Below are 23,428 nucleotides of genomic sequence, written 5' to 3' on the forward strand. Positions count from 1 at the left end.
GGCTTGAGTGGGCAAGTTAAGAGTGTCATGTTAGGCTAATTGAATACGTAATACCATGGTGTACACAGCCTACCTCTGTCACCAACTGCACAGGGCAGAGGTAGAAACAAGGAAGAGAACCAGAGGGACAAGTGTAAACAATAGCTGGGTCAATACTCTGTGCTGCTGAAGACCAGCAGTTCCAGCAGTAATCCTTGTGAATCACATCGTGTGTTTATTTATGACACTGGGGAATGATTCTTCATTGGCACCTCCCTTTCTCCAGTGTCAATGAAGAAGTCATCTCAGTCTGCAAAACCAACTTCATTTTCAATTCTACAAACAAAGGAGTGTACCTTGGATTTGTAGGGCTGGGCAGTCCTGAAGAACTGGGAGTGCAGTGTGCTTTCTGAAGACTCCTTTCTAGTTCCCAATGAATGTCTCTGATGAAGAGGGTGCTGGGAAAAGCCCTGAGCAAAACTGGCCACACCCTATATGTTATTATTTTGTTTATTAAAGAAAACAAAAGGGAGATAAACAAAAAAAGATTATTGTAGTGGCATCAGGTTCTTTCCAGACAACAATGAAAGATAAATATGCGTCTTCTCAAATACTCAACACTTCTATCTCTTGTCCATGATTAATGTCTCTGTAGATTACTCACTCAATAGCATCTCCCAGTCTCCTTCTGATAAACACTGCTATTGCCTGACATCTTAGAAAGCATACTCTTTTGTTCCATATTATGCATCTGAATTCCTTTCCTATGTGGAAATTCCTTTAGAATCAAGAGCCTCAAGCCTAGTTCAAACGAGGTAATAAAATTTTATAGTTTTGATAAGAAAACGTTTCCATTCACAAGGTTATAATGAAGTTAGAAAGTTCTGGAATTTTTCCAGGTGATATACGATATCTCTAGTGCATGGCCATCAAATGAAGCGTTCACAAGGAGAAACAAGAGATAAATGGGGACTGACGTAAGAGCCTGAGACACAAACCAGAGGTTTGGAAAACCCCTACTCTACACTCTTTCACTTTGTGTTCTAAGGATAAAAAGTAAACATAGAATAAAGTCAGTACTTCAGAGACAACACCCAAGTTATTTTCATTATTAATGTAATAGAGAATTACCCATATTAATATGCTAATAACCATAATGACTATTATTGCCAAGTCACTCAAAGCTTGCTCTGTAACAAGGATTGGAAGGTTGTTGGTATTCTCACAATTTTATGAACAGGACATTAATACACCCGGTTCTTAGACAGAAGAATGAGAACACAGACAGGTTATATTTCATATACCAAGTAAGGAGACAAATAAGATTCAAGGTCAGACCACACTACTCCATACCATATAGGTATTAGCACTGTGGTCTGCTTGCAGTCTACTCTGAAGCACCATCTTCAACCTTAGGGAAAAGCAACTAGTGAAATGGGACATGTGACACTGATGGGCCATTTCAGAAAGAACAGGAACGAAGCCTCTTAGTAAGCAGTGAAATGGCTTCACCAAAGCCACATGGTGACCTTGTCCCCACTTTCACACAGCAGTGTCACTCTTTTCAAAGGCAGAGGCTGACACTGGGTGTCTTTTGGCCTCCAAAATCTTTGGACAAGTTATTTCCTCCACAAGATGGAAACTTTCATAGTTTTGGGGGTTGTTCTTTTCACTTCCTAAACTTAAATGGAAACTTAAATGGAGGAAAACCACTTCCTCCAATTCTTTCTAAAGGTCCAAAGTAGCTGGATATTCCAGGTTCTTCATGGGACCTCCTCCCAAGCCACATTCCAGACTCATCTCTCTCCACCCATGACAAAGGTCTCAGTGTCACTGCAGAACCCCACCCTGAGACTGAGCACTATGCCCTCTGTTCCCACCCTTCTCTCAGCATTAATTTCCAATGCTCTTTGTCTGGTGTCTGTATCTCTTAAAAGAATGAGGCTCCTCCAGCTATGGGTCTGTGATGACAACTCTCCCTTTATAATCTTGGTACCCCAAAACTATGACAGAAAACATATTCTCATCTGTAAAAGCATTTCTCTTTTTAAGCTCATTCCATTTTCATCTTCTAAGAAAATAATTTTGTGTTTAGCCCAATATTCAGTCTCCAAACTATAGGCCATTGTTAGTTTATAGAAGTAAATCTATTAAGTGTTTGACCTTTGACCGCTTTGTTTACGAGAGGAAAAAAAGAAGCAGCTGCTCTATTGCCAGATTCACCACGCCGCTTCTTTGTCAATACAGCACATACAACATCCTGCTTTGTATTGTGGGTAATTTATTCATCAATATGTTTCCTGGAAGAAGTTTTCTATTCATGTCATGCCAGCATGAAAAACATTAGCACAGTACTCTATGTATAGCAGGTGACATGCCCTCACATAGAAGGCCCATAACAGAAGCTACTGCTTCTGGGACTCCGTCAGCCATTTTCCTAAAACCATAATTCTTAATTTCCTGCCCTCTCATTGGAGTACTTTCCAATGATGTTACCTTGTGTTTTCTGTAGAGGTTGTTGTAGAGAACTCTGAAACTTTTCCTAGTGTAGCTGCTCCGATAGGCTCCACCAATGAGGTACTCTATTACCAGTCCAATGTCGATGAGTGTTATTCTATAGCTCGAGAGAAGGGTGTGCTATAACAAAGAACATGAAGTCACACCTTCCAGTTTTCTTATCTGTCTCTTTTACTGTACTTTCAGAAAACAGCAGTTAATTTATCTGTCCCTTTCTCTTCGGCATATTGAGATATAGTCTTAGAAAATAATTTAGGCAAGTCATTTTGCTCTAGCTTAAATGAATGCAACTTATATCAGAGTAGGCAATTTTGCTTACTGTAAATCTACTAAGTAAAGATATTCCTTCATCTGACTTTCCAACTGCATCAACCGAAGCAAAAAGTCCACACTCTATTCAATGAGATACCAAGCTTTAAAAAGTGACAGAACTCTTAAAATGTACTGTGGGTGGCTTTTTACCACACTGACAAATGAAAGTTTAAGTTTTCATGATTTGTTTTATTCAACATCCAGTGAGAACACTCTCAGCGAATCACACACGAGGATATTGAACCACCCTAAGTGCCTGCAATAGGGCTTAGATGCACTAAACCGTTGTTTGCACCCCTAAGAGGCCACTGGTACTCAAAACAATGTCAACAGAAAACATCTGAAGTTATACACTTGGCATCACCCGAAGACCTGTGCTGCTGACATTCTAAGTGGCTGTGTGATGACCATAATCCACTGGCTGGATGGTCCATTGATTATGTTTCTTTGCTTATTTTGATTGCTTCTTTCAGGATGGGGTCAAATATGTAGCCCAACCTATCCATACAATCTAGATCCTCATGCCTCAGCCTCCTGAGAGCTAGAATCATAAGCATGACCCACAAAATCTGGCCTGTTTGTTATGTTTCTGTTTGTGAGGTGGTGACAGTGGAACTCAGGGTCTTACATGAGCATTGTGTCGCTGAACTACACCCCTCTGAGTATGTTTGCCATGGTGAGTGTCACTTATTTGATGGGCCAAACTTTAAAACCAGAAACCATGTGGGGAGACCAAGAAGAGTAAAATTTGGCGATTAAGGCATTTAGAATCCTACATACAAAGAGTAAATCATTCACAATAAAATTTTACAAACATTCATTCCACTATCTCAAAGATAAGGTAGTATGCAAAGAGTATTTACAACTGTCATAGTTAAGTTACCTGCTTTACATCTTGGACAAGATGACGCAAAAACTTATTAGTTGGTCCTTGTTTCTGTGATTAAAAACAGAAGAAAAAGAATCATTTCCTTTAATGATCATGTATTGGAGGCAGCTTATTTCAGAAGATGGGTAACCCAGAATATCAAAAATCGGTGAAATCTTTGGTACTGAAACTTAGACTGCTTCATCCTAAAAGAGGGGGTTTCCTAAGAGAATCTATGATCATTCGAAAATAGTTTTCAACACAGATACACAGAGCTAACAAGGATATAAGGATGTTGTATGCTAAAAACCATAAATTTTGAGCATTTTTACTATCTTTTAATATATATAAATTCTATCAAATAATCACATCTCTTTGCACATAAGTACGTTCTATCAATCAGTATTTTGTTGAGTCCTTATGATGTGCAGCTTTCTAAATGGTTCAAGTGTTCACAGTAATAGAAAATGGGGAGTAGTACATATCCTAAAATTAGCCAGCAGTGCGAAGGTGTGTGTGCTCAGAAGCTACAGGTATTTCAAATTCTAGAAAGAGATCTCTGTTAACTAACCGGAACAATGAGAAAGTCAGACGTGAATGTTCTGTGAGGAGAGGACATTATTGAAAGGTACAGGAAGGTACTTGGCATGAGCAATGGTAATTTTCACAATGGAAGCCAGAGCCATTTCAACAAAGAGATTTGGACAGAGATGTTTTAAGAACATTTTTGTATTTGGTGTGTGTGTGTGTGTGTGTGTGTATGTGTGTGTGTATAAGTGTGCACACATGGAAGTCAAAGAATAACTTGCTGAAGTCAGTTTTCTCCTTCCACTATTAAGGTCTCAAGGGTTGAACTTGGTTGTCAGCCTTGGCCACAAGTGCCTTCACCCAGTGATCCATCTCATTGGACCAAGAGCAACACATTAATAGTAGCTTTAGGCCAAGATATTCCACATAAAATTTGTTCTTATTCATATTTGTGTCTGTCTTAAAATCAATTGAAATTTGTAATGTTGTGACTTAAGTTGGACAGTAAGTCTGCATTTCTGAAGATGATGCTGGTACACAAGCATTGGGGAAGATAGGCAAGCCCTAAGCTAACTAGCAAACAAATCCTGTACTCACCGTGTTATAGAGATCTTCCAGCCGGGGGATGGTGAGAAAACGGTGGAGGTTCACCCCATTCTCTATCAAGAGTTTCACAAAATCCACTCGATCCATCGCTAAGGCATCTAACATTGCTTGTTCTAGAGCACCAGGCTTCGAGAGGTACAAAGAAGGAAGAGGTATGAAGACAATTAATGTAAAAAAATAATAACTCTACATAGATAACTCTACATAGATATCATAAAATACAATCTTCTGAAGAAATGCTCAGGGCCTAACTGAAGACATAGTCAAGAATGATTCCTGTTCTTGTATGAGAAAAAATGCAAACACTATGACACCCTCAAAGTCCCCCAATCTGATGGTGAGTCTTAAAGGGAATTCTATCGAAAATTTAAGCTTTTCTGGGTTTGCTTTTAGTTTGGAGATGGAAGTAAATTCATTTGACTATTGGAAAAATAATTCATTTGACTATTGAATTATTTTAAGTTTTGTTTTCAATTTTGTTGTTTGTTCACTTGTATGTTTTGGGGTACCATCATTCCTCCATTTATACTTTACCTGGATTGGGGGTATAAATAATATATTAGAAATTTTCATTTAATATTCCCCTTTCAAAAATTCTACTAAAACCATAGCAGAGGAATTTATTTGAATAAATCAATTCGCAAGTACTAGGCAGGAGTGGGGGTGACTGGATTTGGAGGAAATGAGAACCTCAGAATGGAATATGGAAAGCAGTTGGTCAAGTTGTGGTTGTGTCAACAGTTCACCCAAAGCCAAACAGTTGAAATGAGAAACTTCAGAACACTGATCTATGCTACATAACAGTAATACCATGTGAAGTGAATGTACACATGCACAGTCTAATGCTGGTACCATACACAGTTGAACTGTTAGTAGAAACTACCCAGTAAAACTAACACAGTGTGTCCACTGTATAAGACATGCAAAAGCAATCAGGTGGGTACGTAACTATGTGTGAGCAACTAATGTGCACAAAGCAATTCTCAGAAATAAATCAACAACAACAACAACATACATTGAAGTACAATGAAGAACTTAGAAGGCAATGAGGACAAAGTTCAACTTTAGCCTTAGACAGCTAAGTACCTTTTTCCAAATTCTAATAGAGTATATAATATACAAGGATTCTGTAGATATGATGAGTTAATGACTTAAGAAAAGGCTCACCCTTTACAACAGAGAGGCTTCTACCTTCTAGATGGTTCAGACGTTTCTTTCCTAGCACCATCACCAATGAAAGAGAAGACATGAATGTGCTCACCCTGAAGGGAGTTCCCCGGCAAACAGCGTCAGACAACCTTTTGCTGAAGTTCACACTAATAGGGCACAAATCATCTCTCTGTCTGTCTTTACCCTTGAGTAAAATGTTTAACACAAATGGCTCAAAAAGCTAGTTGGAACCAAATGATTCAGGAGGAATGGCTCCAAAATTAGGCATAGTTTTGGAAATCCCTGGTGCCATTGAACACAGAGGGAAGAATGTCCACTCAGAAATCAAATGTACTCTTAGGAATTTGTAAACTAACCCTATGTTACCAAAAAAAGAAAGGCTTCACTGAGTCTGAGAAAACCTGGAAAACACAAACATAAACCCAAGAAAAGCAAGAGGTGCAATGAGCAGCAATTGATGAAATAGTCAGAAAACAGGAATCCAGGAAAAAGCAGAAGGAACCACAGGAACAGAATCATGAGTGCAAGTTCAAAATAATGTTCATAATGAATCTGTAGATGTTCTGAATAGGAATGGCCCCCACAGGCTCATATAACTGAATGGTTGGTCACTAGTTGGTGGAACTGTTTGAGAAGGACTGAAAGGGGTGGCCTTGTTGGAGATGGTGTGTCACTGGGAGTAGGCTTTAAAGTTAAAAAGACTTGCACTACTCCAGTGTGGCTCTCTGCCTTCTGCTTGTGGTTTTGACTTGTGAGCTTTCACATGTTCTGTTCCTGCCACCATGCTTTTAATCCACCATCCTAGACTCTGACCCTCTGAAACGTTAAGTTCAATTAAATGCTTTCTTTTATAAGTTGCCTTGTTCATAAAGTTTTATCAACGGAATGGAAAAGTAACAAAAACAAGACCTAACCCACAGTATTGTGAAATTTTCAAACCTTGGAGAAAGTAAATCTTTAAAACTTCCAGGAAAGAACAAAATGGCAGCAAAGGGTCTAAAGACAGAATTATGCTCATTTGTCAATGCAGTACTAGGCATTCAAAATCCTACAGGAAAAAAAAATCAGTTCTAGAACAGGCAAATGCCTTTACCCTGAAAGCACGGCTCCCTGAGATGAATCCTTAGAGCCTTTGTTAAAGTATAAGGAAAGAACGGACTCCACAAAACTGCCCTCTCATCTCCACTTGGGTATCATGGCATGTGCACACTCACACATACACAAACCCACACCACCACCACAACAACACTACCATCATCCCAACCTCCACCACCACCAACAAAATAATAAGAAGAAAAATTTTAAAAATATCTCTAATCATGAGTTAAAATATAGCCATATGTTAGGTCCTCTGAAGATTTATCTTTTATGCTCTTTCTTGGGAAATTGCTAATACATGCCATCATTACCAAAGAGTAATGCTAGAAAAGGAATCTTGAGGAATAGGAAACATAGCAAAGAAGATCTCATGGCTAGTGAGAGAAATCCCAGAATAACACAACAAAGCACCAAAACCAGAAGACAGTCTTGGACACTACAGGGTGAGCATCACAAGACAGAAAGGCCAAGAAGTTTCTAAGAGTGGAGAATCAGAAGGTATTATGTGATAAAATTTAGAAGTTACAAGTACTAGAACAGTCAAAAATGTCAAGTATAAGGGCTCACTGTAGCAGAAAATCATAATTTTCATAGTCTTCTAACCTTATTTGATATTTTAAACCCTGTGCATGTGTTAGCTTGAATGAAACACAACTGAAGTATAGTCACAACTTACATTTTTAGTAAAATATTAATTTGTATTATCAGTAATATTGGATACATTTTCCTGTTTTTCACTGATTTCTGTCATGGATAGCAGAGGGTAGCAACATGCAGCATGGTAACAGTAGAAATGAGCTCAAGCCAGAGGAGACAGGCTGCTCACTCCAACAAAAGGCTGCTGGCTTTGACTGATTCTTTTAGGGGAGTTATCTAAGATTTGGTGACTGTCCACTAGTCATAACCACAGTTTCAAACAATATTCCTCTTAGGCACAAGCATCCTGGTCTTATACTTGGTGAACTAAGAAATGTTCAGCTCCATTCGAGAGCTTCAGAGTATTATCTGTTCTTTCTTGCACAAACTTCTTGGTCTCATTGCAAGGATGAAGGAATGTTGGTGTTTAAGTAGAGGAGAATGAATGCATAAGTAGAAAAACACAGACCCACTCCGGCTGGCAGTGGTCAAGTTAACCCTTCATTTCACTCTTGAACAAATCATTGCTCAAATGACCAGCATTTCTACATGCAGAGTATGACTCAAAACTGAGCAGGAAAGGAACAGGCAATATGAAGACAAAGAGGCCAAGTCCTGTCTCCCCATCTCGTCATCTATCAAATAACTGCAGGCTCTCAAGCAGAGCCAGTACTTTTAGCTAAAGTGTCTACAACTTATCCTGGACAACTGTTATCTCAGCCCAAGTGTCAGTGGTGTGACATGAAGCAGAATGGCCTTCACTCATGGGATGCTGACGTTGAGAATGACCCACAAGCCTTTCCAAGAACAACTTGTGGAATAAGGTTTTTCCCTTGACAATAATCATTCCCTTCATCTTTGTTTGCCACTTGCAAGGTCAATCCAGACCACACCAGCTTTAATCTTGGTTTAGTTACAAGGGATTCCTATAGGCATGTTAATGTTGTGATCTAGTCTGATCCTTTTCAACATCACTAATGGCAGAGTATAAAGAAGGCAAGTACAGAGACAAGGCATACACACACACACACACACACACACACACACACATACACATACACACACAGTGTATTTTTCAGTTAAGAGTCTAAGGGCTAAGAATCTTTTTGCTTTTAGTCTTCTTATGGTAGCTTCTATATGTTTTACTATAAATATTACATTTTTATGTAAAAAACACTAAGATAATATTTAAGTTCTAAGTAATAAAAAGCAAAATCTCACTCACTAAAAACAAATTTAAAATCTTTCCAGCCTTTTGATCTTTTAACTTCCTACTTCAGCCTTGAAAATGCCAGAGACATTTTGTTTTCAGGGAAACAAACCATGGACGATGCCTGCCTTTGCTTCCCTGGGTGCCTGGACATCACAATAATAACTGGTTCTCCTACAGTTTTGTCTTTATCCACCACCCCCAACAAACCAATGTGTAAAACTCTTTCTTCAAGTAATGTTGTTTTCATTATACCTTCCAATGTTGTCCATAAATTAGGATATGTTTCTTGGCAATGTCAATTCTATCCCAAGCCATTGCCAGATTTAATTGTTCTGATATTGATAAGCTTGTACCTAGGGAAAAAGAAAGGAATAATAATATATTCTATTCAAAAATATCTAGATTAAAAACACAGAAACTTCTAGAACATGAGACCAGGAACTACAAGTGAGGTGGAACTACAGATCTGCCAGGTCACTCACCCTTCAGCAAAGCTGTGAGGATGGCCAAATCAAGGTCTTGGTGCTCCTCAGAGTCAGCATCAAATATGGTAATCTGTGATGGCGAAAAATCAGAAAGCCACACAGTTTAGAATCTACCTTAGAAATACCTTCTAATGCATAATACCATAAGGTTAGCATTTAAGCCACAAGAGAACATATTCCTTACTTTGCCATTTCAAAACACTGTGATTCTATTTCATTTATAGAAGGACAACTGTTTCAAATAAGGTGATAAAAATTAGAAGCACCTTGGGAAACAAAATAACCTTTAAAAATCCCATGTGGGGTGGAGCTTACTACTCAACTGCCTCAGGCAGGGAGCCTCTATGCTAACTCCCAATACAAATCAACTCATTCCTCCTGCAGAACGGCAAACAAGCGGGAGCCCTGTGCTCACTTAAACTTAGAGACTAAGACCTTTACTCCATAGTGATCGGTGAATCCTCAAATATTCACCCTAAACTCAGTATGATGGCCATGAACCTAGAGATGGTACAATGAGCTACAGTCTTCCCAGTGTCCAAGTGGCCAGGACATCCTAGTGTGTGAACAATAAATCAGCATATGTGTTGTAAGATTTTTAGCAAAGTGGGATGTTTTTGTGGTTCTTGTTTCTCCATTCCCTGCTCCTCTTGTGCCCTCCTTTGCTCCCTCCCCACAGATTGTTTTCGTCTTTATGTCTCATGTGTCATTTTGTCCTTGTACACATTACCTTTAGCATTGTCCTTTTTTGGCCTCCTTTCTAGACTTTATCTACATCTGTACCTATTTACATTCATACTACACCTTTCCAAATGAAATTATATTTCATGTAATATAGGAAGCCACACTGACAGAGGAAAAAAATCCAGGAATGGCAAATTACAGTCCTAAGTAGGACTATATCTAACTAGCCCACCTTGGGATGTATCTTAAAGCCACTAAATCTAAGTTACATGTCCACAAAATGACAAAGATTCTGTGAATAAAAAGACACAACTAAAAAAAAAAAAATCTAGTCAAGGCCCTATTTTAAAACTATGCATATGCGTGTGTGTGTGTGTGTGTGTGTGTGTGTGTGTGTGTGTGTGTTGTGTTGGATCCTTTTACCCAACATGCTACTATGTGCATAGGCCAACCACCTTCAATCACCAACTCCTATGCTATGATGTGAGCATCCCAATTATCTTCTTTAGCCCTCCTTGATCTTTCTGCTGCTCACTGCTCAGTAATTATATTACACAATGACAGGAAGAAGTAAGCACTGAAAGATAAGGCCTGCCATTTCTTAACTGGATGACTGGACAAATCATATAAATTGTCTAGCCTTCAGCTGCATAATTTCAAAAGTGAACTTGAGCAACCATTGACATATTGAATGTGGTCCTGGGGCTATTTCAGATGAAAGAGTAGATTTAAAAGCATGTGGCTACTTATAAACAGGGCTGTGGCCACTGAAGATGCCAAAGGGTTTTTCATGTGCATTCTTGCCAGGCTAAAACTTGTTCCATTGGTTTCGCAAGGTCAGATGCTTCAGCACCAACACAATCCCCTTATGATTTTGCTAAGCCTCCCATTTCTAGAGAGATTGCTACAAATGACAATGTATCTGCATTTTTACTCTAATTTTCTGTTTCCCATTATCCTAGTAGTCACCAATACAAATTTTGGAATCAGTTCCCTGAATCATAAAGTAGCTCTCCTGAGTCTTCATTATAGTCATAGCCCATTTGCTTTGCTTTGCTTTGCTTTTTGTGAGGCAGGGTCTCACTATGTGGCTCTGCCTAGCCTGGAATCCACCATATAAACCAGGCTGGCCTCAAACTTACAAAGATCAACAATCTGTTCCACTGCCTCCTCTGCCTCTGCCTCTGCCTCTGCCTCTGCCTCTGCCTCTGCCTCTGCCTCTGCCTCTGCCTCTGCCTCTGCCTCTGCCTCTGCCTCTGCCTCTGCCTCTGCCTCTGCCTCTGCTTCTGCCTCTGCCTCTGCTTCTGCCTCTGCCTATGCCCATGCCCATTCCTATGCCTATGCTGGAATTAAAGTTGTATGTCACCATGCTCAGCTGACCTACATTTGCTATTGCATGCTTGATTCTCAAATTTGCCTGTGTCCGATGAACACAGGGCACCCTCCTGCAAGTCTCACTCAAGATGCTACAATGTGGTCATCTAAAACAGCAGATGAGTTCACTAAATACCTGGAACTACTCATTCAGCCCTTGCAAGTATGGTGTTTGATAACTCTTCTATGATACCATTTTTCTAAGTGCTTTGTCCCAGATAGAATCTGACATTTAAAGTACAAAGGGCAAGAGTGAAGGTGGAGCAACAGGAAACCATGTATACAAAACTCAAGGGTCAAATTCTGCAGAATTACATCCATCAAAGTTCAAACTAGGTATTCCATGTATTTTTTTTAATGTGAAACAAATGTTTGATTTCTGGAAGGTGGCCCTCTTAAAGTCATCAACTCATCATACTTACAGAATCCTTGTGTACCATGCACTCCATTAGAATTTGGAAAAGGTGTTTAGACTGTCTAAGACTAAAGTTGAACATGTTCTGAATCAAACAGAAGATCTCTTCTTTCACCTGAGGGCGTAGAATCCTGGCAAAGAAATAAATGCGCATAACTCGATGCAACCCAAAGAAGAGTCCAAGCCAGTAGTACTGGTGCCTCTGGGCACCCTACTGAGAAGGCCAACCTCAAGACAGCCCATGAGAAGGAAGCAAATGCATGGCAGGGACAGAGGTGTGCAAAAAAGAACAAATTTTAATGTGAGGAGTATTCATCTCCCAGGACCCCTGGAGCAATACATTCTAAGGTAGTATTCTCAAACTGATAGAACTTAAGACAGCAATGAGTTTTAGTGGTTTGGGCATAATAATCTTAAATAGCCTGAACCCCTAAAATAGTGGTTCATTATTCAGCTATGAAGACTGCAGCTCTCCTGGTCACAGGTAGGAGTCTAATACCCAAGACTAGTCACTGAAAGAGGAGTGACAGTCTCAGCCTGTGCTGTGACAGTATCTAGCCCAGGAAACTACACAGCTTCACAGTCCAAAGGGGAAGAATGAATAGTCACAGTGTTTTCAAAATGGAAGGCTCAACAACTCACCCTCCGTCCTCCAAATGTTTGTAGGTGAAGGCCAAGAGGTCAGCCGCTCTGCCTGTACCCTCGCATACCACCACAGGTTCCTTGTTCTTGACCGTCTCCCATACCCAGAGGATGACATTGGGGCCTCCTTCCATCACCAGCCCCACCACAGGCACACCTTGTCTTGAGCCTGTTTCAGGTGGCAAATAGTACCCCACTGTTACAAAGCTGCTCTGTCTCTGTCAGCCACCCACCTTGAATGCTACACTCAAATCCTTCAACTGCTACTGTTATCTTTCTACTTAATCAGATCCACACCAAATCAGAAACTTGTATTTCAGATAAAATGTAGCAGATATGCTGAGGATATCTTCAAACTTCTTCTGGGTAAAAGATCAATAAAAGCTTTCAATAACTATTTCAAAAGGACTTAAAACTTGTTTAATGTTTCATTGTGACAAATCCAAAAGAATTTCAAAGAAGACAGTGTTTCTGCCACTCATCAAATCAGCAAGGTTTTGTCAGCTCAGTAACTTTTAAGGTGGCAAGGGCAACCTTCAATGTCTTTTTTTTTTCAGCATGGAATATCTTTCTGTGTTTGAATTTCTTATCATGATTAGGTATTACCTACAAAAAAAGCTGCAGCAACTGAGGAGGATTCTTTTATAAAATCTACTAAATTGAAAAATGTATAAACTGACATTTATAATACATCCTATTCATATTTTCAAAGACCCATGTATAAATAAGTATTTTCTATGTATGTATGCTCATACCTATATCAGTAGCATGTTCTATAAGTGGACAGAAATCTCTGGAAGAATAGACAATAAACTGGTGCAGAAGGTGACAATTTAGGGAAATGTTAGGGAAATGTTAAAAACTGACTTTTTGGTATTTTGAAACAAGTTTTAGCCACATAGCTGAGGTTGGCCATAAACTCACAATCCAGTAACCTCTTGAGTACTATATCACAAGCATGAGCTGCCATGCTCAGTTTGACTTTAATCATCCTACTTAAATTTTAACATTATTCATTAATCAATATATTATTTTTAAATTTATATATTTGATTCTACATCTCAACAGAGAAAATTTGGTGGGAAAAGTTTTGTATTTATCCTGAGCAACAAAGAACTTTTCTTGGGGTAAAGTGTTTTCAGGGCCATGCCGTGGCCTTCCTCTTGCCATCCCTTACCCTCAGAGATAGGGATTATGCTAGATTGAATGAAAATGCCCCCATAGGCTCATAAGGGTAGGCACTATTAGGAAGTGTGGCCTTGTTGGAGGAAGTGTGGCCTTGTTGGAGGAAGTGTGGCCTCGTTGGAGGAAGTGTGTCACTGGGGAAGGGGCTTTGAGGTTTCAGATGCTCAAGTGAGGCCTAGTGTCTCACTCCCTTCCTGCAGTCTGCTGATCTAGATATAGAACTTTCAAACACTTCTCCAGCACTGTGTCTGCCTGTTGCCGCCATGTTTCCTTCCATGATGATATGGAGCTAAACCTCTGAAGCTATAAGCCAGCCCCAATTAAATTTTTTCTTTTATGAGAGTAGCTGTGGTCATAGTGTATCTTCACAGCAGCAAAGCCCCTCACTGAGACAGGGGTCTAAACAGGCTGACTTCCAAGAGAAGTCTGTGCTCACAACCCACTTCCTGAGGTTCATAATATGCCCAAGATCTTGGCTTCTGGGAGCTGCTTGGGCCTCTCAACCAAGTACATCCTCTGCAAAGCAAGAGGAAGATTTGAAAAGTAGACAGGTAGGAGAAAAGATATTTGATCCCAACTTGCGTATCCAGGGGATATCAGGGTGTAGCCCATCTGGAATTGCAGATTGAGCCAGAGACAGAAACAGAGCAAATAGGTTGAGGGGCTCACCTCTGTTGCATTGTGATACTCTGACTCAGTTCTCATAAAACCTAAGAATTCTAAACATAAACTAGCCTTGCTTGCACATATCAAAGGCCAGCGAGTTGAGCATATTAGTGTGTTGATTTGATTTCAAGCTTTTAAATATGTCACAGCAGCATGTGGGCATCATTGTGTATCCTTGTCCTACACTCCACAAATGCTATGATGGGCTGTTGCAGGTACCCAACTAGTGCATGCAGTCAAATTAACTGGTGTAATAATCTTTCATTCCTTTTCCATTCAATCCTACTTCATTATTACCTCCATCTTTAAAATGCTATTAAGCATACAGTGAGTATAACCACAGGTAGATTTCGGGCTCCTCTAACAATATCTTACAAAAGCTAAGTGAAATGGATAAAGTGACATATTATGGTGCAAAGTAATACAATTTTTAAAAATGTTATTAATCTTGAGATAATATAAATATATAAGAGTTTTGAGGGGTATTGAAGACCAATTTCAGGGCTTTTCCACATTCTAGATTCAAGCATTGATCTATACCTCCAGCTCTAGAAGAAAAAATAAAGAGATCTTATATCCTGTACAATAGCATGAGAATTAGATGTGTGTTAACTATGTCTATTGCCAGGAAAATATGTTATGTTTAGTAAAGAGGGAAAGACTGTTAAACACTGATAAAATTTTGACAAATTTTGACCAAAAAAAGAAACATTGATATCAATTTTATACCTAAGAATGGTGTGTGTGTTTACACATGGAAGCTCCCCCAAAACTACCATTGGTCCCATTCCATGGCCAATGTCTAGAGGCCAGGGATTCCTACAGCAACTCTAACATGAGCCATTATATTTCATTTATTATTTTATTTCATTTTATTTTATATTTCTAAGTACTTTTGCTAGTAAGGAAGGCTTGTCAGCAATTTCAAAGATACTTTGATTTTTTTTTTAAATTAAATAATCAGTAGTTACATGTCTTCATTCTGTCAAATTATATGAAGGGCAAATAGAAACATACAATCCCTCCAAGGACACCTGGTGAGGTATGAAGACCAGGCACCAATTCACAAGAACTTCTATTCAACTGTACCAAGAGAGAGGAGGAAGAAAGAAACAGACATTGATTAAAGATATACCGTGCACCCAATACTTCTAACCACATCTATCATGGTCAGTGTGAGTTGACAATTAGAAGGGATCTAGAATCATCTGGGAGATGGCCTCTAGGCCTGCCTGTGGGAGATTATCTTGATTGCATGTATTGATGTGGGAAGCCCCATTGTGAATGTTGGCAGGACTGTTCTCTGGGCAGAGTATCCTGGACAATACAAAGTAGAGAAAGCAAGTTGAGCGCTAGTGTGTACTCCTTTCTCTCTGCTTCCTCATTGAGGATGTGATGTAACCATTTGCTTCAAGCAGCTGTTGCCTTGACAACCCCACTATGGTAAACCATCTCCTTTAACTGAAAGTGAGATCAAGCTCTAGCCTCCTGAGGTTGTTGCTGTCATGACAGCAGCAGGGGGAGAAAAGGAAGACAATATTGAACACAATTTTCTCAGTTTTTGCGACAATAGTTAGAGGTAAACAAACCCTTACACTTACAAGGTTGAGAAGCTTAGTGGGTTTTATCTCTATGGCCCAAGGTCACAGACAGTAAAGACAGTTGTCTCACACTTCCTGCTGCCTCAAAGAACAAAAGCTATTTTTTTCCAGTCAATACTCAAAGCATGCAAAGAACTTGAGCCCCTAAAAGTACAGATATCTTCTGGAAGATGTGGCTCAGTACAACACAGGGCCCACTTAGTGATGCCTGAATAAAAGGTCTCCATTTTCCCTTTCAGTAAGGGCTCTCTAACCTGCCTGCCTAGAACTCTTGCTCCACAAAAAAGAGCAAAAAGTCATTTGCTGTTATTGCTGCAGTGGCTGCTGCTGTTGCTGCTTTGGGGTGGTGAGGATAGGTCTTTACAGTGCTGTGTTTGAACAGAGCCTCACACGTGCTAGACAAGCACCCTCCCAGTGACTGTTGTGCACCTCACCTAAGGGATTGCGTACAGTCTGCTACATATACGCTCCAACCCTAAATGACTTTCTTAAGGCAGTGGGTGAGCACAGCGCACGGCATTAGCCTTCTATGCCCTTATTTCTAAAGTCCTATCTGGTTTTAACCTCTATCTTTATTTCTGATTTTAACCCTTCCCTACCTAAAGTCACTGGGCCATGAATGAAATTCCAGCCTTCCTTGACAATCAAAGCTTAGATGCATATTCCTCTCAGCTTCATCTCCTTATTGCCCTTTAATTATTCCCATTTACACATGAAAACACCCCCTCCCCGTCTTTCTCTATCTGGGCCTATATTCTCTTAGAGGCCTTGCTAAAGGTTCATTCCTAATGAAACTTCTGACTACCCTGTCCCTCAAAGATTACTTCCTCTGTCCTATCATCACCAACAATTCTGGATCGACATATATCCTGCTTTTGTCTATCTTTTGGCTAGCCTGTGTTTACTGGCTGCTCTAACAGTGATCACTTAGGTCTGCCCACCTTGAGCAGATGGTAAGGAGACACCTTGTTCACTAGCGACAAGGCCCCAGCCAGATGCTGAGCTCTGACGGAACTTACAGGTGTGTATCTTCTGCATGGAGAGATGCTTCTCCAGGTTCCTCCTGAGCGTCTCCTCATTCCCATACTTGCCCACAGTGCCATCATCACTCAGGATGAAGTGAGAGTGCATACAGTTGAGTGTGGTGAGCTTGCTGAGTGGGTTACTCAGTGTCTGGTACATACACACCACCTGTGAGACAGCAAGGACAAGAGAGTGTCAGAGTTCAAAGTCTCTACCCAGACTACACTGATCCTAAACCCTGTCACTGTACACTGATGGAGGACTTTTCTAGATTAAAAGTATCACTTACAGTTTAGGACAGTTGTACTGGCTAGTTTTGTATGTCAACTTGACACAGGCTGGAGTTATCACAGAGAAAGGAGTTTCAGTTGGGCAAGTGCCTCCATGAGATCCAGTTGTGGGGCATTTTCTCAATTAGTGATCAAGGGGGAGGGCCCCTTGTGGGTGGTACCACCTTTGGGCTGGTGCTCTTGGGTTCTATAAGAGAGCAGGCTGAGCAAGCCAGGGAAAGCAAGCCAGTAAGGAACATCCCTCCATGGCTTCTGCATCAGCTCCTGCTTCCTGACCTGCTTGAGTTCCAGTCCTGACTTCCTTTAGTGATGAACTGCAACATGGAAGTGTAAGCTCAATAAACCCTTTCCTCCCCAACTTGCTTCTTGGTCATGATGTTTGTGCAGGAATAGAAACCCTGACTAAGACAACAGTGTTTCTCAACAAGCCTATTTTCTTCTAAAAACACAGTATATCTTATAGATCAAATATGGCCCTTCATCAATAGTCTCCTCACAGTCTCCTCATAAAAAAGACAAATTCAACAATATCCACACATACCTTTCCCTGTTCAGTAAGATAAGAACATAACCATGGGTGTTGATATCTGGGTAGTCATATTCCTAAAATGGTTCTAAATATTTACCTTGTTTCTGGACACTAAAATATAGTTCAGTGATGGGTGCCAGTCCATAGACTACACCACTATCCAAAACTTATTTTAGTGTACTTCTGAATAGCATTTAGCACTATTTTTTTCATGTATTCCAAACAAAAATGATAAAAGACAGCAATGTATCATCAAGGTGTTTTTGACATTATGGACTCTGTGCATACCTGTGTGTGTATATATGTGTGGTGGTAGTAATAAATTTATCAATAGTACCCAGATTACATTCACTATCTGTTTTCTGCATGTGGTCATACTATACTTGGAAGTTTAGACTGAAAAACACAGCAAAAAACAAACCAAAAAAAATCTCTATTTTAATCCAGATTGGTAGGAACTGTGAGGAGCAGAGTGAAGGATGCATTGTATAAAAGAGGAATAAAAAGAAGATGGACATTGTCATATTTTCTCTACAACACCGTGAGTATTATATTTCATACTACTGAAAGCAGAAAATCTGTTAAATATATGCACAGGTCATGTAAGCAAATATTTCAAGGGTTGTAATAGAAGGTATGAAATAAAAGATGTCCAACTTTGGCTTTCAGTTATGCACAGCTTCAGTATTCATGCGTCTTTGTTTAAGCTGCAGGGAATGTGCATAGAGGCAAAAGACCAAGACAATGGACATGAGGTGGGCAAGGCATGGGTGGCAGGGGAATAATCTAGAACACGTGAGATAGCCAAGCAGAGAGAGGAGGTGCTGGGAGAGAAAGGGTTAAATTGGAATTGGGAAGGAGACTAGAAAATGAAGTTGGGGTACACAAAATGAAGACTGTGTGGGAAAGTCCTGTGGAGTACTCCTAATTCGTGAGTTGATTAAAAAGGAGAATTTTAAGAATATTTTGCAGATACAATTATTTCATGTCTAAAATTTGCTTCAAAATAATGAACACTTATTTGGAAATGGATAAAAGAAAACATGAAACAAAACTGGACAACATATTAACAGCTGTTTAGATTGGGGAATGGCACACAAGAGCTCATGGTTCTAATGGCACCACTGTCTAATATGTGTGATTTTCCAAGATAAAAGTAAAACTAAACCATGGCCATGTCTACTTTAACTGACGTGAGAAAATAACTGTTAAATAATCACACCACAAATGTCAGACTCGTGGAGTAAGATTCTTTCATTACATTTTAGAATAAGTAGGGACTCTGGCAATGACTCAAGAGACTCCGTCCAGTCCCTTCCAACAGAAGGTTTGGGAAGATGGGTCATATGGCGAGGAGCTTACTAGGACCTGAAGTCAATCCCCAGGGGTTGGGGGGAGGAAACTAAGTAAGCAGGACAGGGAGATGGGAAAAAGACAAGCATGGTGGTACATGTTTGTATTGCCAGTACTAGGAAGACAAAATTGGCAGATTCCTGAGGTTCTCTGGCTGGCCTGCCTCTCCCACTCAGTGAAAGTCCCATGTGAAATGTTATCTCAAAAGAAAAAATGGGGGGGGGGGGGTGTAGGAGTAGGGCACCCAAGGAATAATACCAATGTTGTGTGCTGGCCTCCACACAAGTCTACACACATGTGTGCATGTACATTCACACATACACACATGCACATACCTGCACACACACACACATATACATGCACACACAATCAAAACACAGGTGTGAGTGAAACAGAGCAGCGTATAAGCTGGGGCAACTAAACAGTGTACTACTGAACTGGGTGCAAAACACTGCAAGGCTCTATCCTTTAGCTGGGTGAGGGATGGACCCACTAAAGAACTGACAAGGAGACGATCATGGTCAAATTTATACTTTATAGGAATGACTCAGCTATTGTGTTGGGGCTAGACTACAACAGAAGACAAAAGTGAGAGAAAGACTCTCACAAGCATTTGGATGTCTAAACATGGCCACTGACTTGCATCTGCCTCAGTGACACTGGAGGGGCAAAAGAGTCTGGAAATATTCTGGAAGTGGGGCTAAGAGCTGATTGACAGGTCAGGTTGGAGACATAACACAAAGAGGTCCCTCTAGGCTTAATCCAAGCTTTTAGGCTTTGGCAGTTGTGAGACAGAACTGGCATTTGGTGAGATAGGGTGACAGATGTTGTGGGAGAACAGACGATGGTTTGGGATTCATTACATTTGAGGAGTCTCATCAGACATTTGGGTACATTGTACAGTGGGCAGTTGAGACAGATGATCACTTCCCTCTGGTGTAAAGGATTGTCTACTCACATCTTTTCCAACCAGCTCTCTCTGGTTCTCAATGACACCCCAAGGAGGGATTCCAACTGTCCAGATTTTCCTCAACGACATAGAGGAATGAGCTTTTAGGGCATCCCCAACATGCTTGGACACGCCTATGAAACCAGGGTAGAATCAAATTTGAGCTCACAGATCATGCTAAACAATGACTCTGACAGACACAAATAGACAATCATCTGTAAAACATCATTTTTAAGGTAGGTTCCGAGCACAATCGAATTAGATGCGGACTTCCTGTCTGTCTCATTTCTTAACCTCTCTTCTTCTTACTACTGAACAAAGGGCTGAGTAGTTCTCCTCTTCTTTGACCAATTCTAATACTAGACACTATTCTTGCCTGGCTAGCATGTTCCATGTACTGCTTAACATAATGAGTCTTCTAGTGTTCTCCAGGGTTCCAGTCAAATAGCCTGCAGATTACCTCTGATGTAAAAGCATGAAGTTCAGAGACCACTATGTCGGTGGGTGTTGTGGTTTGCTGTTGTTTGCCTTTCTCCCTTATATCACCACACCTCCTGTAAGTACTGCAGAGCAGCAATTTGATCTCAGGCTACCTGACTCACAGTTAGAAACAGGAAGAAGAGAACAAAGGAGTCAGGTATGAGCGTTACCTGAGTTTATGCCTTCTGTAATTATCCATGCTCCTGTGGTCTCTGCAGCTTTGACCAGACCCTGGCTGAAGGTCTCTTTGAGCTTGGAGGACATCTGGAAGTTCTGAAGACCCCCATGGACAGAGATCACAAGCTTCGGCAGTTCCATATTCCACTCTTTCAACATTAAGTGCAACAGATGATCTGATTTTGTATCCCAAGAAGTTCTAATGTACTGGAAGGGCAGCATGGACCCATGAACAGAACACAGGGAAGCATGTTAGTCTACAGAGACAATGAACACACAGGAGGTCCACTAAGGTAGCCACAGCCTGGCCAGCTGTATCCAGGGCCCTCGAAAAGTTTAACTTCACTTAGTGGAAATATTTGCTTTTAAAGGTTCCATACTCCCTCAAACTTCCTTCTGGGAATTATAAATCACTACAGGAAGCTTCCTCTAGTTGGAGGTTTGGTCTCCACACTTCTTCAGAAGACTGGAAGTGAGGGGAAAAAATACTTCATCAGTGCATCAGCAAAGCCATTTGGAGGGAGCTTTACAAAGCAGATGAAAGGTGACTCTATAAATGCCACAGATTTGCATTTCCTTAGTCTTTCTCATACATATGAAAAATTTTAAAAAATTTGGGAGCATGAACATATATATATATATAGTCCTTTTAGTGTACCCACCAATCATTTCTTTGCATATGGTTATTCTTTATTATTACTCCTCTGAGAATTTTTATTTTATTTTCAAAATAACTGCACTGAACAGGAGCGTAGCATGAATGTTCTCTGAGAGGACCACTCAGCAGCTGACTCAGACAGATATACCCAGAGACAAACAGTGGGTGGAGCTTGGGGACTCATATGGAAGAATAGGAAGAAGGATTGCAGGCCCTGAAAGGGACAGAAACTCCTCAGGAAACTAACTGAGTCAACTAACCTAGACCCTTGGGGCTTTCAGAAACTGAACCACCAACCAAAGAGCCAAACCACCACCATACCTAGGCCTCCTTGCACATATGTAGCAGATGTACAGCTTGGTCTTCATGTGGGTTCTGAACAACTGGAATGGAGGGCTATCCCAAAAGCTGTTCCCTGTCAGTGGGATGTTCTTCTAGCTGGGCTGCCTTGCCTGGCCTCAGTGGGAGAGGTTGTGCCTAGCCATGCAGAGACTTCATGTGCTAGGGTTGGGGGATATCCAGAAAGCCCTTACCCGCTCAGAGAAAAAGGGGGCAGGGGAGAAAGATTATGGAAGAGGGCGACCAGGAGAGGGGCTGTGAGCAGGATATAAAATGAATAAATAAAAAATAAAAATAAAAAATCATGCAAATAAAAAACAAAATAACTGCACTCATCTTTGAGAGTACAAGTCAAAAAAAATGATCAGTAAGTTCTGCACAGTGAGGCAAATTTGCCGTCTTCAAACAAAATGCCAACCAATGAGTAGAAATAAGCGAGTGTTGTGAATAAAAAGGCAGGCGTAATGAAACCATGAATTCCAGGTCTCTTCCAAAAGAAAGCATAGATGAAGCTTTCCATACAAGGAAGTATAAATTACATAATGGCCTCTAAAATGATGATAGCAATTTTAAGTAGTTTACTACTCATCTTGGAAGTTGCTACTATAAGACTGCTTCCTGTCATAATTAAAATATTAGAATTTCTGACCAACAACTATAATAACACACATGTAACAGGAAGAATAGAAGGTTGATCAGGATCCCATATATGAGAGATGCCAGTGAACTGCCCGGCTTCACAGCACACTACAGTACACAGTAGTAGGACCCACACAGGCAGACTCTTACTAGATGGTTTTGTGGCTGGGAGCAGTGGGTGAAGGCAAAGGAGCAGCCCAGGTTCCTGTGCCCCAGCTCCTCTCTTAGGTAAGCCTGTCTTCGCCTCTAAGTCTTCCCCATACTAGAAGATACTGCTCTTTGGATAAACATCGCTGAAGAACTAAGCTACCAGCACTGGCCTCTTCCAACAGAACACTTCTTCTATTTCTTTTGTAAGTAGTTCATTTCCCCCAAGCAGAACTTAATAGGAAGGTTCTCTCAAATTCTTTGTAGAATAAGGTGAGAGGAATTCTAGGAAGGGAATTACAACAAAGGAAAACATAAGATAGCCTCTCTCAAGCTTTGGTGATGCTCAACATGAACCTGAAAGATAGAGGAAACCTGGGTAGCCATACTTGCTGAGACATGTAGTAACATGCACTCCTATAAACAACGCTCTAACATAAGAACAGCCAAAAGCTGAGTCTAAAACAATCTAATTGCAGGGGCTGAAGAGATGGCTTGGGGGTTAAAGGCACTGCCTGCTCTTCCAGATGATGCAAGATCTCAATTCCTTGAGTTACAACCATCTGCAACACCAGTTCCATGAGATCTGATGCTCTTTTTTGACCTCCATGGGCACCAGGCACACATGAGATACAAAAATACATGCAGGTAAAACATCTTTACACATAAAATAAAAACAAGTTTTAGAAAAGCTAATCATCAGCAGACTTGTCTAGCTATATTTTCAGTTTTCCTGAATGCCCTTTGACCTTTGTACGAGCCAGCAAGCCGCTTCATTGGAGCCATTCACCTTGTTTACCTTCAGATATCAAGCTAAACATGTGAGTTGGTTTTCTCCACTTTTGAATGCCTTCCTCCTTGCATG

At 40.4% G+C, this 23,428-nt stretch overlaps 1 protein-coding gene across 1 annotated transcript in view; it reads right to left on the reverse strand.

Annotated features, from left to right (window-relative positions):
* The window catches only part of Trpm6 (transient receptor potential cation channel subfamily M member 6), a 146,029-nt gene that overhangs the window by 88,316 nt on the left and 34,285 nt on the right, over positions 1-23,428 (reverse strand). The window contains exons 4-14 of the mRNA XM_052188520.1: positions 20,774-20,987; positions 20,133-20,257; positions 16,999-17,170; positions 12,528-12,696; positions 11,893-12,016; positions 9,410-9,482; positions 9,180-9,280; positions 4,802-4,936; positions 3,692-3,745; positions 2,476-2,616; positions 336-470 (exon numbers count right to left, since the gene is read on the reverse strand). Coding sequence (XP_052044480.1) covers positions 336-470; positions 2,476-2,616; positions 3,692-3,745; positions 4,802-4,936; positions 9,180-9,280; positions 9,410-9,482; positions 11,893-12,016; positions 12,528-12,696; positions 16,999-17,170; positions 20,133-20,257; positions 20,774-20,987 — 1,443 coding nt within the window. The remainder of the gene's footprint in view (positions 1-335; positions 471-2,475; positions 2,617-3,691; positions 3,746-4,801; positions 4,937-9,179; positions 9,281-9,409; positions 9,483-11,892; positions 12,017-12,527; positions 12,697-16,998; positions 17,171-20,132; positions 20,258-20,773; positions 20,988-23,428) is intronic.

The sequence above is a fragment of the Apodemus sylvaticus genome, chromosome 1 (assembly GCF_947179515.1).
Source record: "Apodemus sylvaticus chromosome 1, mApoSyl1.1, whole genome shotgun sequence".
NCBI classification, from domain to species: Eukaryota; Metazoa; Chordata; class Mammalia; order Rodentia; family Muridae; genus Apodemus; species Apodemus sylvaticus.